At 40.6% G+C, this 21,000-nt stretch overlaps 2 protein-coding genes across 3 annotated transcripts in view; both read left to right on the top strand.

The window, feature by feature from the left end:
- Nucleotides 1-2,969, top strand: part of LOC117747738 (collagen alpha-1(XXV) chain) — a 131,644-nt gene extending 128,675 nt beyond the window's left edge. The window contains exons 35-36 of the mRNA XM_034557171.1: nucleotides 889-942; nucleotides 2,476-2,969. Of these exons, the coding sequence (XP_034413062.1) occupies nucleotides 889-942; nucleotides 2,476-2,601 (180 nt within the window). The 3' untranslated portion in view covers nucleotides 2,602-2,969. The remainder of the gene's footprint in view (nucleotides 1-888; nucleotides 943-2,475) is intronic.
- A 6,086-nt stretch (nucleotides 2,970-9,055) lies between these two features.
- etnppl (ethanolamine-phosphate phospho-lyase) lies at nucleotides 9,056-16,788 on the top strand. 2 transcript variants are annotated; one of them, XM_034557549.1, is made up of 13 exons: nucleotides 9,056-9,185; nucleotides 9,561-9,679; nucleotides 10,119-10,278; nucleotides 11,570-11,644; nucleotides 12,110-12,203; nucleotides 12,711-12,827; nucleotides 13,612-13,694; nucleotides 13,965-14,190; nucleotides 14,847-15,001; nucleotides 15,410-15,499; nucleotides 15,953-16,083; nucleotides 16,248-16,318; nucleotides 16,506-16,788. In XM_034557549.1, exons 1-13 carry the CDS (start codon nucleotides 9,127-9,129, stop codon nucleotides 16,605-16,607), a joined length of 1,482 nt encoding a protein of 493 aa, XP_034413440.1. In that variant the 5' UTR covers nucleotides 9,056-9,126; the 3' UTR covers nucleotides 16,608-16,788. The 2 variants fall into 2 exon arrangements, with proteins under 2 accessions (XP_034413440.1, XP_034413441.1); XM_034557550.1 differs by having other exon boundaries at nucleotides 9,057-9,185; nucleotides 16,509-16,788.
- Nucleotides 16,789-21,000: the final 4,212 nt, after the last annotated feature.

Here is a 21,000-nt window from a genome sequence, read left to right as displayed (position 1 = left end):
AACAAATATCACACATATGCCAACGCTCTCCAGTAACATCATCTAAAATAGCCCTTAAATCCTCAAACATGTACATCCAAAGCTTAAAGGTAACCTATGAATATAATCTGCAGCTCGTTTGCACATTTCCACAATCCAACTGATTCAGTGAAGAGTGAGATGACAATTCTACAAAATGCATAAATCCTAAATATCAGTATCCCAGCATCTGTCATATTACTTCTTCCTTTCATATTCAAACGCATGATGGTTGACTTTATGTATATTGAATGGTGCTCCACACATGGTGCTAATTATCTAATCAGTGAGAGTAGAGTAGAGTTTGCTGTTAAAAATTGCATACCAAATAGTTAGTATAGTTAGTTGTATGATGTAAAATTAATTATGTAGTGCGTCCCACCTGCACAGTATGTGGATTTGGTTTATGTGAGAAATGCCTGGATGTATACAACATACACTAGATTAGCAAGAATGTCTGATTATGAAACGTGAGTTTAATGAACATACTCAACCGCCCCAAAATGCATTGCGGCTGTTCAGATTGTCCAAGTGTGAACTGCAAGACAGATGGTTTACATAATTACCCATGATTAGATCAAATAATGACCAATGATGTTGAGTGTCAAAATGCATTAAGCTTGTTTTTTTTTCTTCTGTGCATACGTTCTGACAAGTGATTCGGATGAATTGGGGCTTTTCTTTTTCTACATTTAAAAGCCAGCTACATATTGTACATAATATACATGTTCTTGTTGCGCATCCCTCCACTTTCTCTTTTCCTTTAGTTTGATCCTGATGTGTTTCCTCCAGCTTTGTCAGGACAAGAACACTCTCTCTTGTCTGTGCCTAGTAAAACCAGAGTAATTAAGTCGAGTTGAACTTTTACAGGGGTTGGCAGGCTTAAGGGGAGAGAAAGGCGACGTTGGGGAAAGAGGAGAAAAGGTAGATGTAGATAGGATATTGTGGCTTGAGAACCCTTAACATATGGCACAGGACTGATGTCAATGGACAGTGACAGGAACTATAGAGGTGTTTTATTTTTTAGGATACGTTTATTTTTCTCCTCATCTGTAATTCACAGATCAGAGTGTATATGACTGTTGGAAGGAATTGAGTAGTTGACAGGAATCTTGAATTAAAATGTATAAAGAATATGTATGTGTATGCCTTCTAATGAACTACTTATGATGTGACAGATACATAGCATTTTGACTTTCTTAAGAGAGTTACTCATCAAATATTTAGTATAATTTAAATAATTGGATAACAAATCCATACAATATAATGTATTTCCTTTGCATAAAGTATCATTCGCAGTCCTCTCAAACATGTGTCTTCCACTTGAATGATTTTACATCTCATTTCTCAAAAAATCAAATCTCATTCTGGGGCATAAAAAAAAAAGAAAGAAGTCATTTCCACATGTAAGCCCACACAAGTCCATTGACAACAGGCTCTTAAGATTCACATTTGTTTTTATTTCTGTTGTTTTTATGCATGAACATACTTAAAACCTGTCACTTCCATGAGCTCTTGAGCCTGTTGTTAACATCTCCCTTGTTTGTGTATACAGTAGTTTACTGTTTATTTGTCAGTGCGTAATCTGTATGTTTCCACAGTTACTAACGCGACTAATGTGTTTCTTAAATGTTTGATGTGTTTGAGAAACTGTATCCCATTGCTAATACATAATTACGATTTGAATTGGTTTGCCAACACAAAATAGATCCCAGCACTGCTTCTGTTCCAGTTGTTGCTAAACACCTGCAACACAAGCAGCGGGATCTATGTTGTGTTGGAAAGTGGTTGACAAATACAGTCAACTCTGAACTTGAAAGGTTATGGATGACAGAAATTTAATGACAATCAAGGAAAATGCTGCAGGTTGTGAGTTAGTAGTACCGGTACTAACTTTGTACATCTCATCCCATGAGGGCTGAAATGTAGCTCTGATGTTACCTCTGTGCACTTTATTACAAAGAATTTAGAATTTTCACCTATTTTTATTTTAACCTCCCAACATTTGATGTCATCTTTTTAATCCTGTATTTTGTTATTCTCTCATGCATGTTCTAAATGACATAAGAAAGCTAATTATAACCTACACTTGGAGGGATACAGTTTAAACCTTTCCAGTGTGTAGTTGATTTAATTCTGTCCTCCTGGAGGTGTTTTCCCCTGCTTCTCTTTCTCATCCTTCCTGCCCTTGAAACACCTTATGGCGATTAGCTCTGTTTTTTTAATCCTTCCTATTGTAATGTTCCCTTTTTTCGTCCTCTTCCTGCCTTAAGGAATGTGTTTAGAATACCCATTACTGTCTGGTATCCCCTCCTATCTAACGTTGACCATGTGTCTTTCTCCTATGTGAGTCATAGACTCCCTTTATAATCACTCCCCTGCTAATATCAGTGCTGTCCCAAATGTAAAAATAAAATAAAAAATGATGCTAACTTGACCACAACATTGTATCCACAGGGGGAGAAGGGAAAGAAGGGCAAAAAAGGGCCTAAGGGCGAGAAAGGAGAACAGGGTGCCCCTGGATTAGATGCACCCTGCCCATTGGTATGTCCCAAGCTGGAAATCGCCTCCCCAGCCGCGTAGAGCAGTCGTACCCAAACAAGGATGAGCGCCCTGTGGCTAAACAGATACCCAGCGTCCACCAGACCATAACAACGTGAAACACAGAGTCCATTACTCTCCTGTAACTCTGCAATTCAGACACAAAAACATGCCATTAAATGCTGAAAAACATATAATTGGGCTGGATTGTGGTATCAGCAAGCTCACAGGGCAGCTCCTCCCTCGTCTCCGTCGCCCTTGTGTCCGTCGTAGTGAACGGATGCAGGGGTCAAGGGTCGTGCGCCTCTCTCCCAGTAACACTCCTAGGTCATCTTTGCAAACAGGGTTTCCGGGGATTTAAGGGTGAAAAGGGGGAACCGGGTCAGCCAGGTCTGGACGGGCTGGATGCCCCGTGCCAATTGGTACAGTATTTCTCTTTTTCCTGCACCTCTTACCCATGCATGAAGCTCACCTTCAGTCGTTGCTGAAACAAAAAAAACATGCATGACTTTAACAGGCATGAACACACCTTATTTTTATTTATTTTTATCACAACTTCATTTTCCATTTATGAATTGTTAAAAAACAACATCCACCAACATGTACCTTCATATACTAACTTCCTGACCGCAAGCAGCCTCTTTTAGATAATACACATCATTACAAGTGAATTACACAAAATAAACACATCATTATTGATAGAATTGATACTATCTATCCTTCTAACTGAATCCTTTCATTCCCTTGATTAAAACTGAAAGAAAAAAAACTTAAATCCTGTTTCCTTCCCGCTGATTCCTCCATTGACCAGTTACCTTTTAACCTGATATTAACACAGAATCCTTGACTGGTGCCCATGGACCACTCCTCTACTCCCACTTTCCCCCTTCCTGTAGTTGTACCAATTGGGCCAGACCATGACCACCGTAGATTAAACTGAGTATTGCTCCAGACTTATTCATTTGAAATGTTATGCTTTTTATGATGCTTTCTGCTTCTGAAAGAATGATGTGTACTGCATGGACTGTCTTACATTATGGGTGGAACTTTTAGTGGTTAAAGTATTCTAACTAATTTCAAAAGGCCATAGTGATTGTGTGTACTGTGTGTAGACACGGAAATGAGGTCTTGTAGGTAAGAAACCATCTCATATCACAAATGGCATTTCATTAAATTACATCTAAACCAGCTGCAATAACTTTATTTTAAGATAAATCCCCTTGATTTTGTCATATTGTCCCCAAATCCAGCTCATTGTGGTTTTGCAACGTGACTGTGGGGCAACTATAACAAAATCAGAGGGCAGAATCATCAACATAAAGACGTGCATGAGCTATATTTCGCTGTGTGTTACGTGCATGCATATGAATACACTTTTGCAGCTGCCGTTACGCCTCGCATATGTCATACGATTTTATCACAACGCCCAGAGGAAATGTGTTAATCTGCATTAATGTTGAAGAAGAATTACAAACAAGCAGCGTCACATTGACAGTTTACTGTAGGTTACGTTCCTGTTACACAAAGATCCTATGAAGAGGTTCATTTCAGTTTGCTTGCGGTATCTCCCACATGTGATTTGGGCTTATTGTTTGGATGTTTCTGTTAACACCAAACCTCCCATTCGTCTTTCAGTACTCATGTTTTCATTTCCTTCCCTGCTACTTTCTCTAAACAGGGCCCAGATGGATTACCAATGCCTGGATGCTGGCAGAAGGTAAGATTACATTTGAGTAACATGACGCATTTCAGTAAATCACCCACACATTTACAGAGTGAAGAAAATATAAAGCCACAGCGACAGTAAAGTGACCATTTTCATACCTTTTGTTTATGGAAAAAGGTTTGGAAAGATGGAATCAAAATGGTTGGACTGTGATTCAATAACTCTTTCTTGTTAAATGACAAGTGCTCCTCATATTTTGTTCACTCTGTCGTGTTCATTATTTCTTTTTTCATGCTTCTCTACGTTCGCATGGGTTGTCTGTGAAACATGTCGTAACAACGTTTGATTGTGTCACCGTGTCAAAACCGGATTGTGCCAGTCAGCCGCGAAAGTATGTGAAAACACATGTTCCATCTTCACGTCATTCTCTCTCCTGTGTTTTTTTTCTTGCAGTGATCGCCCTAACCTGAAACGCATGGAGTTTGTAAATAATGCTTCTTTTATGGTATTTATAGTTTTTTTTAATGGGGGAAAAAAAAAAAAAAAAAAAAAAAGTGTGAAAGCAAAGAAGTCTATGTGTACAATGAAACAAAAAGAGATAACCATCCCGCGTCTCACGCTCTAAGCTGCTTCTACTCACATCACCGTGTGGAAACAAAACCCAGACACGTGTGTCCGCTTCCTCACATCTGCTTCGTGGTGGAGTTCAGATCCTTGTCTGGCGGGCAGAACTTATCTCTTATAGTCTTTGCATGGCTCAGACTGGAGCTTCACGGCCCGGCCAGATTCACAAAGGGTGAAAGGAGATGAGGAAGGAGGAGGAGGAGGAGGAGGAGGAGGAGGAGGATCTGGACTGGCTCTCTAACACCAAACGCTAGGTGTTCTGTGTGTTGTTTGGTCTCAACAAGCTCACCGCCCATTCATGCAGCACCATTTTCTAAAAGACAAACAAACAAAAACAAAAAAAGAACTGTGCCAAACAGAACATTGCAACCCTGATCCTGCAAAAGCATGACTAGTACTGAAACTATATGTATATGTATTGTACAGACATGTCGCTGTTGTGTGGTTGCGTCACGGCTTCTGCAGAAAAGAAAAACAACACTAACACACACGCACACAAAAACAACAACAACAGAGCTCTAAATTAGCCAATTCTGCTTTCCTTTAATCTTCCCAAGGGAGTCACGCCATGGCTGGTAGCCTGAAAATCCCCAGAAAGCAAAGCTGTTGGGTTATTGTTGCGTTATTGTGGTGATGCCTGCAGAGGGTATGATATCAGCAGGTCTTCGCTGTTGCACTCATGCGGCTTAAGCATCCTCATCATCAGTGTGGCACCTCCCACACCCACATGTCTCCGGACAAAAGGGGAGGACTTAGCGGGGCAAATCGGGCTCACGTGGATTTTGAGATTGGACAGGCCTGCTATGGACCCCCCTCGGGGCCCGGGAATGGATTCAGCAGGAGAGTCGCTAAGAGTCTCATCGATGTCCATGGAGATCAGCCTCGCCAAACAGCCAAACGCTTGAAGATCTACTGAGAGCGCCAACAGGATGCGATCATGTTTATTTCTTGTTGCTGTTTGCTCTCATTCGTTGACATTGTTTGTGTTTTTGTGTATGATAGCCTTTGGTGCCTCAAGCTTTTATTCATTCCTTTATCAGAAATGTACAACTTTATAATCCTATTTTCAATTATTGGATTGGTGTTTTTTTCAGGAGGGTAAGCTATGTTTGGTAAACCTGGAGTTTTTTGTGAGAGTATTGGAAAGGCACACTGTTTTTTCATACAAAACATGTGTACACATGTTGAAATAGCATGTAGGATCATGCTTCACCCGAGGGTGCAGTATGAAGACTGCGTCCATCTCCACTGCCTCTGATCCTAGTTATGGTTTTCAAGAAGCTCATATTGTTTGCGCATTGTAACAAATATGCTACTTGTTCATTCTGGACTTGTTGTTTGGGATCATAGTTGTACAATGTTGTCAATTCACTGCATGTACACAATGTATTGCTTATGGATTTGTTCAACATTGAAAACAAGTACTGATTTGAGCAAGTCTAAAGGAGGCATTGAGCACTGTTTCAGCGTCGGGGTTCATTTAGCTCCAACACACTGTTGCTGGTATTTCATGAAGGCAGATCATGTTGAACAGAACAATCTCAGTTGCGTTACATTGCTCTTTTTACGCCTCGTGTATTGTCTTAAAAACATATGGAAAAACATGTATTTCAGTGCAAGAAAAGCTACATTTGACAGTCAATTGGTCCACTTCCATTTATACACCACAGTCTGGCCATTTATTTCACATTCCACATCAGATGGAGCAAGAAAATGCAGCAATATCTTTATTGTTCAACAGAGTGTATCCATCTTTTCATATTTCTTCATTTCAAATTGCCTTCTGACATAGTAGGTGCTATGCAAGGTGATCCTCGCGGTACTTCTTTTCTTCGACATTAGACACACGCATGAGTGATTTACTGTGAGAGCAGATGTGAAACACCAACATGTTGATGTAGCGGCGACCACAGGTGGATTCAAGAGGATTTATTCCCATCGGGTTTCCGTTTGATTGTACAGTTCATCTCCTCGTTGAGTGGATGCACATCCGTATGGATTATAATGGTGCTATCTGATAGCAGGTCAACAATAGCTCAGTTGGTGTGCTCTACCAGTGGCAAGAACTACACAACAGGTTTCTTTATTGTTGTTGGGGTTTTAACTTTTTTCTGTGCATACATTTGTGTATTTGTCTCAATATTTTACTTGCAGGTCATTATTTATTTTTGTATAATTTCCTAAATGAAGGCATTTTGGTTCTAAACAGCATTCCTTTCAGTTGTTTTGGCTTTTCGGTTTCCGCTGTGTCTCTCTTGACGGTATGAAGAATTTTGGATCATCCTCAGGCATCACATAACAGTTCTGCAAATAGGCCGGTGTGAATGAAGGTGGTCATTTACCCAAAAAAAAAAACAGACCAGTGTGTATTCGCTGTGCATTTAATTCAGATGATAGGCCTTACAGTGGTTTGTCTACTTTTATTTAATTTTGTGAGTCAAAAAGCTAACTATGACAACAAAGTACTGACGGCCTGAGTGTTGACAGGCCCAGCCAATGCACCGGCGTAAAGGTCAATATCACAGCTTCTTCTCACTCTTCCTCTTCTCTCTCTTTGCATTGAATGTAGTTTGATATATGTATAGTGGATTATTAATGTACTGTTAAACTGTGTGCTCATTTGACAAGAAGTGCAATTTATACTTTGGTTAATGTGTGTAGCATCAAATGCAGCTGAACTATCACATCATTGTGATTTCTAATAGCTCCATTTGTTTAGTCGTGCTACCCTGTATACCACTACCTGGTTTATTTACCAGAAGACAAAGAAACCAATGTAAACATGGACCTTTCATTAAATCTCAATTTTTGATTGGTTTAAATATTTCCTCAAATTCTGTTTTCATCACTCGTGTTTCAACATGTTATTTCTATCTACTACATTTTTGCAATGGGTTTAAAATTGGATTTTGTGTTTTGATTTCCAGCCTTTGTTACAGGATTTGTTCTCACAAGTTTGCTGTACCTTGACATGTGCAGCTAATTTTCTATTGATTTTTTTCTTTTCTTGTTTGATTGTTGTGTTTCCTTGTTAACTATTAAAATTTAGTTTATTCTGCTAATCGCAGAATGTACATTTATTTCCATATCAGTATTAACAGAGCTGAGAAGGGGCTCAAAAATGACTCACTGTGTGTGTGCGTGTGTGTGTGTGTGTGTGTGTGTGTGTGTGTGCGTGTGTGTGTGTGTGTGTGTGTGTGTGCCTGTGTGCGTGTGTGTGAGTCCAGTCTTCCTCAGTAGAAACTTATAGTAGCTTATGCCCATAGGCCACACCTGACTCATCAACACTTCTTTGATTGTCGTAGAAGTCGCATCCATCTGCATTATTCTAAAATATATTGTCCTCTTATCAGTAACTCTTACAGATTTGTTTCCTCCAATGCACCGCAGCCTTACTGAAATAAGTGTATTGCCACACACTCTCCAAAATAAAGTGCAGTCCTGGGTCAGAAGCAAAACAACTATAAGCACATTTCACCTCACGGCTTTCTGTTTAAACTGCTTTTTCTTTTGGTTGTGGTTTTTGTTCACTTTGTGTTTGTATCATTCAATTTTTTTTACCAACTTGATTGACATTTCTTTAAAGACCCTGGTGTTCATAGCCACTGTATTTCAAGATGACATTTCATATGACTGTACTGTTGGAACCAAATAAACAGTCTTTCAATTTCATAAAACAATAGATTTGCTGTTATGTTAATCCTCAGTGTCCCTTTAAGTGTCGTAGTTACATTACCATTGTTATTATGATGTTTTATATATAAGTAACTGCAGCTATAATAACTAGAAATTATATTGATTTACACTTAAAGCTTGCACTGTAGTGCACAATACATACAAACTTTACTATGCGAATACAACTCCTGTCAGTGTCATATTAGCATCTTAAATTATTGGCTTATTATTACTGATACTTTAATGCTAATTTGTTTTTAACATATATTCTTTTGTTTATACATTGTTGAGGTGTGGACGAATAATTTGGACGAAAATCCTTCTGCTTCTGAAATATAGTAGTAGAATATAATGTAAATCTATAAAAGTATACACAAGCTGTACAACAGCTGTTGATTGAAACACCTGCGGCAGCTGTTCAACTTCGGAATCTGCAGCGTGAGTGCGCGTCTCTCTCGCGCGCGCGCTCGCTCTCGCTGCCCGTGCGCGCGCGCTCGTGGAGTACAGCCCCTTGACCATAGGTACAGCTGGGTTATTTGTGCGCGAGCAGATGTTGTAATCATCGAGTCGGTGCGTCGTGCGTCGAGCTCAACAACAGCGGGATGTCGGCGGAAACATTCGTGAAAGGGAAGACGATAGAGCTGAGGAAGAAGCACATCGGGTAAGATGATTGACAGCCGGTTATCATGCGACGCAAAGTTTTCAATACACAATACGAGCGTCTGTCCGTGTTTTCAAATTACTGAAAGACTTTCTCGAGGTGCAGCATGAAATAGTGGAAACTTGGTGGTTTTTTAATACCGTCATTTCAAGAATTTTCTCCCCTTAAAAATGTCTGAAATTAATTGTAGGCCTATTTATTAATTAGGTGGTGTATTTCTAGCTAAGCAGTAGTTAATTTGCAATTCATTTCTGTTGTGCCCTTCACAGCCAGTATGACAACTTCTTAACCACTGTACAACATACACAACCTGCTAAATCAGGGTGATGGGCACATTTTGCATGTGTGGAAATATCAATATTAGCTCCTCTGCAGGCCATCTTGTAAGATTTTCTTCAGCCATGACCCTATCAAGATTGTGAAAGCCAAAGGCCAGTACATGTACGATGAAAAAGGACGCCGCTATCTGGATTGCATCAACAACGTGGCTCACGGTAAACACACATTCAAAATATGATCTATTTTAATACCACTTTGATGTCCAACATTTAAAAGAGTGTTAGGCTCAAATGTGCCTTCGAAGCTATAGAGGTGTTATATTTGAGGACTTCTTTTCACTGGAGCATGAGCAGACTGACTTGACCAACTGATCTGCTCTGCGATGTCGTCATGTAATGCCCACCTCATTCGGAGTGGCTAAAGCTGCACTACGGTTTGCAGACAGACAGGAATGTATCACAGGATGTCTCCTGAGCTATCGCATTCACCACTCACTTTCATTTAAATGTATGGCCTCCAATTATGTGCCTTTTTTAATATCAGTTGTCATGGTACGTTTTTGGCTTCAAATTACAGTTCGATGATTTTTGTTGTTGTTGTCCTGACCGTGAGGACCGGTTGTACATGTGTGCATCCTTTCTTTCCATTCCCCAGTGGGCCACTGTCACCCGGATGTCGTGAAGGCCGGAGCTCAGCAGATGGAACTGCTCAACACCAACTCGCGATTCTTGCACGACAACCTTGTACTGTATGCCCAGAGGCTGCAGGCCACACTGCCCGACAAGCTTTCTGTGTGCTACTTTGTCAACTCAGGGTACGGGGGGGGGGGAAATTGATTGACGGGTGCAATTATCATTTATTCATATCTTTTTCTCATGTCGTCTTAAATTACTTGAACTGTATCCCGAGAGACTGGCTATCAATTAACTGTAATCAAGAGGGGACGACACACTTTGGATCAGCCTCTCGCCCGTCTGTATTTTTCAAGTACGATAGTTATGTGCAACAACAAAAGAAGAAGTTGATGAATACAAACACAATTAAAAGATTAAAGTTAAAAGTGAACAATTCAGGCCAGCCTTCCTAGAGACCGTATAGGATCACGAGACAAAAGAACGTGATGCAATGCTTTCTCAGCCTTGACAAAGGCTCTCGAGACAACCCTTGTTATCAAACTGGACCAGTCTGGCTTGGTTACATATTTACATCCCTTGCGTGTTCTGCCGTGTAAACAGGATTTACCCGTTTCAGGGTTGGAGCATTGAGAAACATGAAACAGACAAAACAGAGATCTTAATTGAGGGGTTTTCTAAAAAAACCTGTGCAACAGGTCAAAAGTGCACTCATGCGCAATCAGATTTTACTGAAGACAAAGGGGGAAGGTAACCCGTAGTTTCACTTCAGGGAAATGCCACAGCATACAGCAACATTATAGACAATATTACACTTCCAACATTGAGGCGTAACGTGTGGGGACCATTTCTTTATGTCAACATGACCCATGTCAACAATGCCCCGAGGAACGTTTTCTGAGTTTGGAGAGTAAGAACCTGACTGACCTGCAAAGAGAGCTGACCGTAACCCCATCGAACATCTAACATCTAACACATAGGCATGAAGGGAACACCTCAGTCATGTTATTGTGGTTGAAAAGAGGTGAAACCTTGCAGCCAGGTTCCAGAATCACATTGAAAGCTTTCGCAGAAGAGTTTTGAGGCTGTTATAGCAGCATAATAATTAATGCCCATGGTTTTTTTATATCATTTTTGTGTGTCCACATAGGTTTGACCTTAGCGTGGATGAAAAATAGTCAATATGGAGGCTGTGTATTTACTCTCAGGTCGAGCCAATGTACCAGAGGCTGATATTGTTATAAAACAACAACATACGGGTTGGGCAATTCATTATATTACTAATTGAGCTACAGTTTCACGGTAAAAATAGCTTCAATATTTCACTCAGATATTCAAGCATAATTCCGCTTTTACATTTTTATAAATAGGAGTCACTTATATCATATACGTGCTAGTGACATCCACGGCTTCCCTTGTGTATTCTGTAGTGACTGAGTAACTCAAAGTAACCCTTGCCCCTTTGAACTTCAGCTCTGAAGCCAACGACCTGGCCCTTCGACTAGCATGGCAGTACTCTGGACACAAAGACGTCATCACGTTGGAAAAGTAAGTGTTTTTGCCTGGTCGTTGTTCAAAAAACACCTGCTACAGTGCCAGACGAGCAAAATGGATATAACTAGATGATAATGAGTCCTTTTGTAAACAATTGTATATGGTATACTTTTGTGTGGTGAAAATAGTTCTGTCTTATATGTCACATATCCATGTTTTTGCACACTCCACGTGATTATAGGCCCTTTTCACAGCAGCCGGGTTGACCTGTCAACACAGGCGTAATTAATAGTTAATAAATAATAAACTAAACTAATAAACTAATAGGCTGTGTTTAATTGCGTCCGGGCCCTGGTTTTGTGCATGCTGGCTCACTAGAATGGCTGCGTCATTTCATCAACTACACATGTGTCTACCTTGCTAGGACATGTCCAAATGGATGCTGGGAAAAGGGCGTATTGCAAGTGAGAGAACTGACCCGTTTGGTCCGTGGCCTGCATGTGTTTGCTTTGTTTGCAGTGCGTATCACGGCCATGTCTCATCGCTCATCGCCATCAGTCCGTATAAGTTCATCCAACTGTCAGATACTGAGCAGATTCAATCAGTCCATGTGGTGAGTGCTTTTTCTTTCCCCGTCCGCCTTCCTGCACACTATTAAAACACCATAACTCAACTTGCACTACCGGGCTTTCAAGAGGCTTAAAAAAAAACACGTCAGTTATTTAACCCCGCCTCCCCCACCCACACCTCCACCTCCACCCCTCCCCTCCCCCGGCACAGTCAAAGAATCTCGACCTGAAAAGAATTTGATGTAACAAAGGATAATGAGATTACAACTGTCGTCGTTGTTTTCCAAGATGTTCGCGGAGTCGTCCTGTCGGTTTTTATATTTATTTTTCTATCCCGAGGAGCTATTTTCATTATGTGTTGCATTTTTAAGAAGGTGTCCATCATCAGTCAAATATTAAGCAAATCTAGCATGAATACTCTACTTTTCCTATTAATTGATTTGCCTCTTTTTTGTTTATTAATTTGCCACACACACACACACACACGAGGACGCAGCCATTGCCCGTGACTCGGCTTTATTAATCATCTCAACGTCTCGCCCCTTACACAGGCTCCCAGCCCAGATGTATACAGAGGCAAATACAGAGCAGACCACCCTGACCCTGCCTCAGCATATGCAGATGAAGTCAAAGATATGATACACAGAGTCCATGAAAAAGGAGGCAAGGTACAGTTTGTGTTTTGAGATTGCAGAAGTCACTGCAGAAATATGGTGACACATATTATTTGCTGGATTTTGCATTTTTACATGAATCTTTTTTTCTCCAAGGACCATGGCCCTGAATATCAAAAAAAAATGTATTATGCAAATGTCAAATTTCCTTGAGTATGAAAACAACATGGAATCATTACCCCCTTTTATTCACGAATACATATTAGATTTACCTCCTTTTTTTCTCTTTCTATTTCTCAGGTTCAGGCCAAGCACTCTGGTGTTTAAGGTCAAATTCCAGTTCAAAAGAACTCATGTAGGGGACTCTTATTGCCCAAGGTTGTTGGCTCTTCATATATCGTATATTGAAAAGCTCACGCCAACCCTGCTTCCACTGGCGAGAGGGACGTGATTTCTGCCCAGGGATTTTACAGAATGTTTCTAACGGATGTTTGTGCAGACATGCGTCTACAGGAGGAAACCAACGAAAGGAGTACAATAACCCATGTGATACTGGAGAGATACATGTATGTGATTAAACGTTGCACCCTGCTGATCTTGTCAAATGCACAACTGTGTACTGTTTTTCAAGTGAATACCCAGCCAGCATTTCTGTTTTGTTTCACTCCACAGTGACCGACAGTACATTAAAGTTCATTTCTGTCCAAACGTTCCATGATCGCCTCTTTCTCACTTGAAAGAGGGAGATCAACAGGTCAAAGATGCTAGAATTCCTCCTCGTTTCCAGTGTATCCGTCTGGCTTCAGATTGATAGGCCTGATGGGTTTCTCTTGTGCAGATTGCCGCATTCATTGCTGAGTCATTGCAGAGTTGTGGCGGGCAGGTCATTCCCCCGCCGGGCTATTTCCAGCAAGTGGCACAGTATGTACCCGAGTTACTGCAGAGATTAGTTCATGTGTGTGTTTGCTTCTTAAATGTGTACTTTGCACTTTGCAAAACAAATGCTTAAAGCAAAGTACAGAAAAGCATATAGCAGCTGCACCAGAATGCATAGTTATGGGTTTAGAATGAGTATTCTCCTGTGACGACCCCAGACAGCACTGCAGTATCAAAAGAACATTGCATCATGTTGCTTTTGTGAGTTATTGAGAGAATGAGTAGCTAATCCGAGTGCATCCCCACACTCTACAGGCACGTCCGCCAGGCAGGAGGCGTTTTCATCGCTGATGAAGTCCAGGTGGGCTTTGGCCGTGTTGGCACCCACTTCTGGGCCTTCCAGCTTCAGGGAGAGGACTTTGTGCCCGACATCGTCACCATGGGAAAGCCTATTGGCAACGGTCACCCAATGTCATGTGTCGTCACAACCAAAGAGGTGGCAGAGTCCTTCATGGCGTCTGGAATAGAGTATTTCAATACGGTAAGAGCGTGAGGATGGATTGTGCGAGGGATATTATATTCTGAAAAAATGATTGAAGAATTATAACAACAACAAAAAACACAAAGGCAGAGAAGAAAACATGAAATGACCCAAAATGTCACTGACCCGACCTCGTCCTTGACATGATGTTCTTGTCTATTTGCCAAGCGTATCAATTCAATTCAGTTCAAATCACAAATTACAAATTTGCCTCTGAGGGCTTTACAATCTGTACACATACGACATCTCTGTCCCAGGACCTCACATCGGATCAGGAAAAACTCCCCAAAAATAACCATCAACACATCTGTTTTCCACATTATGTGGGAAAATACATTCTGTCCAAGACAGTATGTTTTGCCTCAGATTACAGTTACTTCTTGTGAAACAAATATAGTTTGGAGAATGTATTTTCAGTCAGTTTGCTGCAGTTTGGATCTTTTCCAGTCACATGCTAAAAGAAGTTGAGTTGAATGTGTTGCCAGTTTAGCATAAGCAAAAGAACTGAGCGGACTGTGTGACATTGTGAGCCTGTTATATATTGAGTGTTGTTCTGTCCTCAGATTGTCGTGATGAGCAAGCAGCTGATTTCCCAGGTGGAGTGAGTGTAACCGCGGTGTAATCTTTCCTCTGTGTGTGGGTTTTGCATTTCTCAGTTTGGTGGCAACCCGGTGTCGTGTGCCATCGGCATGGCCGTCCTAGATGTGCTCGAGAAAGAGGATCTCCAGGGTAATGCACTGCGTGTGGGGAGATACCTGACCGGTCTGCTGGAAGAGCAGAAAGAGAAGCATCCACTGGTTGGTGATATCAGGTAAACACACACACACACACACACACACACACAAACACAAAGTTATTAATACTAGAATATGGTTACGTTGGACTTCCAGCTGTGTTATGTTCTAACAAACCCCTATTGAAAACATTCCCTGTCACTACTGTAAGCTATTATATTGAGTACTTAAACAGCTGTGGGATTGTTGTGCGCCTACACTTTACAAGAGTAATAAAACAATAAAAGCCTGAATACTGCTTCCTAGAGAGCTGTTTAAGTACTCAATATAATAGCTTACACTATGATTAAAAAAAATTGGTAGATTATTCATTAAAAGGTATACATAGGATTAGATTACTTTGATCCAAAACATGTTTTGGGAGAGAAACCCAATCAAAGGACTTTCTATGGAATAATTTCCATTTGCCATTTCCCATCCTGCAGGTGTCAAGGCCTCTTTGCTGGGGTGGAGCTTGTGAAGGACAGGTTGAAGCTTACTCCTGCTACAGCAGAAGCCCAGGAAGTCATATATAGGTAAGTGTGAGAACTCAGATTAGTGATTTATGTCATATCAATAATAATAAAACACTTGATGCAGCATTTAAAGCAACAAGGCTGCTTGATAACTGAACCATGAAAAGTTCCACCAGCGTTATGATGGCTTTAGTGCACTGCGAAGAACACTTGAATCGTAATGTATAATATTTGCCAGATAAGAACTCCTCGTCATGATATCCCCATTCATTTTTAAATCAAAATGCTGCACCTTATATTCACTGGTAATTAGTATTATTAAGATGTCAGTATTAGAGGCGGGTCCACTTGGGTGTGCCTGCTGTTGTTGTTGCCGGCGTGAATACCATCGCTTCCACCTGTGCTTTTCCTGCTACGTGCGGTCAAAACATCTGTTTAGTTAAATGCCAGATAGTTTATTTGAGTAAATCGATGCAGTGAGGAGAGAATAATTCATACCCCCCCCCTCCCCAGGCTAAAGGAACAGTGCATCCTTCTTAGTGCTGACGGGCCGCATCGCAATGTGCTCAAATTGAAGCCCCCCATGTGCTTCACGAAGGAGGACGCTGACCTGTTGGTGGGGAAACTCGACCACATTCTCACAGGTACTCGCAGTTCCGTCCACAGTACATTTTTGTTCTCGGGTGTTGTCTTGGATGCGCTGGAACACGTTGTCACCTTACTGGTTTTTGTGCATTACTTACTGGGATGTCGGTAAAAAATAGGTCGCCCACTATCACTCTCATTGTCTGTGTTCTCGTGTTTCCAGAGCTGGAAGAAGCATTGGGCTTGAAGTTCCACAATGCATTGAGTGTCGAGAATGAAAGCAGTAAAAGAAAGGTGTGTACGACTCTGCTTATTTGAAATGCCCTTTTAATGTCAAACATTTTCTCCCAAGTGTCCGAGAGGATTCAGTAAACTTTAGGCTATTAAATCCTGCATGAAGAAGACACTTGTATAATGGACAACTACAACAGATGTTTACATTTTCTTCACTGATTTTTCCATATAACTTCATCTCCTCAAGCAGCCAACTGATGAAAATGGCCGCCAGCATCTCGGTGGTTTAGCACACGGCGGAGGGAGCAGTCAGGAAGATCCTCAAATAGCCAAACGCATCAGGTCATGACGCTGCCTGCAGACAGAGTCAGAGCCGGGGCATCGCGCCACTGGTTCCCCCATAACTACATGTCTGTTATGTTTGTTTCTCGTTGTGCAAAACATTCCCTTAATTGTGCGCGCTACCACGCTACGTGTATTCTTAATTTTAATTTCTGACAACGAGCACTGATTTTCAGGGAAGCCAGGTGTAGGCAAATCAAAAGGTATTATGTGAGAACAAAATCAAATAGTGTCTTAATGTCTTAAGCATTCATAAACAGTTTCACTGATTTATTAACAATTTAAAAACACTCACTTTTGTTGAAAGTGTGGACTACTTGTTCAGACTGTTGCATATTCTCTGGTGATCAATCTTTTTTAAATAAATTACTGTATGTGATACTTTGTTAATAAATGGTGGGAGGTCTGACCCTGACCTTTGCCTTCTGGGTGGTCAGATTGAATGGCATGTATGCGGAATAGACATGAAGGTGAAAAGTAGCTGTACTGAGAATAGGCCGACCGCATACGGTATCTCATTGCACTCTGTCTCAATCAAACAGTGTGCAACTGTTTCCCAATGTTCCATCTCAACAAAGACTGGACCAGGTTCCCCAAACTTCCTTCTGTGCATGTTCTAGTAGTGCTCAGCCAAAGAGAGGCCCTTCCTTTTGGTGCACAGAGAAAAATAAATAACGGAGTACATGTGTGGTGTTCATGAAAAGACCAAGATGTTCTCTCAGTCGCTGGTGGCTGAGAGTTGACTGAAGTCCAGTAACAGTGAGAGGAGACATGACGCTAGTGGCCAAACAGACACAAACACCATTTTATTGTACGTGGATGATTTGATGTCTTTCAACTTGACTTTTAGACATTGAAGCTTTGTACTTAAATGAAAACAAAGGAAAATGAATACCTCGTAGACAAATCCAAGAGCCACTGGGAATAATTTATAAGATGAAGGCAGAGAGGGACAATGAAGGAAGAGACAAGTGAGTGGAAGTATTATATAGTTTGATTGAGCATTTTGCAAAAGAAATTAACATCACTGATGTATCTGAGGGTTAAAAGTACAGCAACACTTTATGACTGCTTCCCCTTTTAATACTTCCAATATGTAGATCCATTGTATTTTACTTCCTGAGTGTATTAGGCAATTATGTACCATCAGTTTGTACCACATGTATCTGCACTTGTACAGTATTTGGACTTGGGGAGGTACAGCTGTGAACGGCCTTTCCCATGTTGCAGGACAGCTCCGTCTGATGCAATTATAAGATCCGGGATTTCATTTGGCAAACATCTGACGTAATGAGTGTCTAGTGACCAAAAGCTGGAAAACAAAGCAGAGTTCCTCCACTCACTGCAAAAACAGGTTTGCGAGGAGGTGTTTTAGCAGACACTGCAACTTAGTGTGTAATGGGGTGTGTAATGGGGTGTGTAATGGGGTGTGTACTTCATGCACTGCTGAACTAAATAGTAACAACTATGCAGAACTGTGAGGTAGATCTAATTGGAATCTGAATAAATATATTATAAAAGGATAACAACTTTATTAAAATATATTATAAAAGAATAACACTTTAAAAAACAAAGTCCATGGGGATGTATTTATATTATGAAATCTTAATAACCCTGAAAACCTCTGGCATTGAATTAGGGCACAACAACCATAAGCGTCCACTTAAATTGCCTGTGGGATGGATAACCACGACTTATACATATCTATATCACATCAGCGTCAAAAGGCTCAGAACTGAAGTCACATGACTGTCCAGTGTTGTCTTGATACTGGAAGTTTCCCCTCAGTACAATGTGTCAATGGCCAGGAAACACTGCTGCCTGGTAGATCTGTGGCGCCATCTTTTGGAGGACAAATCACAATTCTTGTGCACTTATCTCCTACAAACAGGCCACAAAATGCATATAAATCCATCTTTGCCTGGTGTAGCTCTTGAAACGATGTAGAAAATAACTCTAAATGTGTTTATATAAACAACAGTACACATATACATATATATACACACACACTACTGAAACACTTACACACATACTACTGAAACACTCGTACACGAACTACTGAAACACTTACACACATACTAATGAAACACTCTTAAACTCACTACTGAAACACTTACACACATACTAATGAAACACTCTTAAACTCACTACTGAAACACTTACACACATACTAATGAAACACTCGTACATTCACTATTGAAACGCTTGTACACTCACTACTGAAACACTTACACATACATACATACATACTCTGTAAATACTCTTACGCTTACATGCATACAAGTGAAACATGTATACGTATCTATCTGTTTTCAGTTATATGTATGTATGCTCTTACATGAGGATGTGCAAGCGTCTCACATGTATTCATACAAGTAATTTCAGTAGTGTGTAAGTGTTTCAGTAGTTAGTGTACGAGTGTTTCAGTAGTGAGTGTACGAGTGTTTCAGTAGTGAGTGTACGAGTGTTTCAGTAGTGAGTGTGTAAGTGTTTCAGTAGTGAGTGTACGAGTGTTTCAGTAGTGAGTGTACGAGTGTTTCAGTAGTGAGTGTGTAAGTGTTTCAGTAGTGAGTGTACGAGTGTTTCAGTAGTGAGTGTACGAGTGTTTCAGTAGTGAGTGTGTAAGTGTTTCAGTAGTGAGTGTACAAGTGTTTCAGTAGCATGTGTGTAAGTGTTTCAGTAGTGAGTTTAAGAGTGTTTCACTAGTATGTGTGTAAGTGTTTCAGTAGTGAGTTTAAGAGTGTTTCAGTAGTATGTGTGTAAGTTTTTCAGTAGTGAGTGTACGAGTGTTTCAGTAGTATGTGTGTAAGTGTTTCAGTAGTTAGTGTACGAGTGTTTCAATAGTATGTGTGTAAGTGTTTCAGTAGTTAGTGTACGAGTGTTTCAGTAGTATGTGTGTAAGTGTTTCAGTAGTTAGTGTACGAGTGTTTCAGTAGTGAGTGTAAGTGTTTCAGTAGTGAGTGTACGAGTGTTTCAGTAGTGAGTGTACGAGTGTTTCAGTAGTGAGTGTACGAGTGTTTCAGTAGTGAGTGTAAGTGTTTCAGTAGTGAGTGTACGAGTGTTTCAGTAGTGAGTGTACGAGTGTTTCAGTAGTGAGTGTACGAGTGTCAGTTTCCAGGGAACGAACCAGGGAACCAGTCTTTGGGATTACCGTTGAAATCTCTTGGACTACCCGGAAGAATGAAATACACTTCTGAGGAAAGATTAGAGATGTTTGGCAAGTTTGAAAAGTACAGAAAGAGAGACACGCCCCTTTTTAAATAACGTGGGATGAAGACAGGGGATTTCTCCCTCTTTCAAGTGAGAAAGAGGGAGAGATGTCACTTTGAAGTGGCACAGGCGAGAAAGAGGCGATCATGGAACGTTTGGACAGAAATGAACTTTAATGTACTGTCGGTCACTGTGGAGTGAAGAACTATTACCACGAATAACACAAACAATTAACCTTATCTTGAGTATGAATGTCTTTTCACGTTCAGAAATGTGAACACCCCATGTAGTCTCATCCACATAATACTTTCCCTTCTGGCTTTCAACGTCGAATTAGCCTTTTCTTTTTTTTTGTCAAACCAATATTCAACCAGGATATGTATGTGATGTCTGATGGGATGCACTGGTGTTAAGGTCATGGGCCCTTCATGGGTTTTAATTAGGGCTTCCCCTGAGTGACGTAGGGCCTGCAGTCTTCCTCCAAGCTCGGTATGTAGGGCTCTATGTTTGTGGACATTGACAAAGTGCCCCTTCTTCATTTAAGCCCTCTTTGCCTTTGGGAGTCGGTAATACGACAGATGAACAGTGGTGAGAAAACTGTTTATTGTCGGTGAACGCAGAGCCTGACATATACTGACTCATCGTTCAGGTTTTCATGCATCACCTGCTGGGTAGTATGTGGGTAGGCTATCAGGAAGGAAACAAAGTGATGATTGCATCATTACTGTTAAAATATTGAAGAGTTGGGCTGTGAACACAGGAGGGCGCCCTATTCCACAACTAGTCTTCATACAGGCAGGAAGGCACCACAAGATAGATACGTATACATGTTTCACTTGTATGCATGTAAGCGTAAGAGTATTTACAGAGTATGTATGTGTAAGTGTTTCAGTAGTGAGTGTACAAGCGTTTTATTAGTATGTGTGTAAGTGTTTCAGTAGTGCGTGTGAGTGTCTCAATAGTTATGGCCTAAACGGCCCCTCATAATATATGTATGTATACATATATACATATACACATTAGTATACACACATATATATATATATATATATATATATATATATACACACACACATACATACACACACACACATATATATATATACACACACATGTATACATATATATATATATATATATATATGACGACTGCAAGGAGCCCTGAAAAGAAGATTTATTTCAGACGCTTG

This window comes from Cyclopterus lumpus, chromosome 18, assembly GCF_009769545.1.
Source record: "Cyclopterus lumpus isolate fCycLum1 chromosome 18, fCycLum1.pri, whole genome shotgun sequence".
In the NCBI taxonomy this organism is placed as follows: domain Eukaryota; kingdom Metazoa; phylum Chordata; class Actinopteri; order Perciformes; family Cyclopteridae; genus Cyclopterus; species Cyclopterus lumpus.
This window is presented reverse-complemented; position numbering and strand designations above follow the sequence as displayed.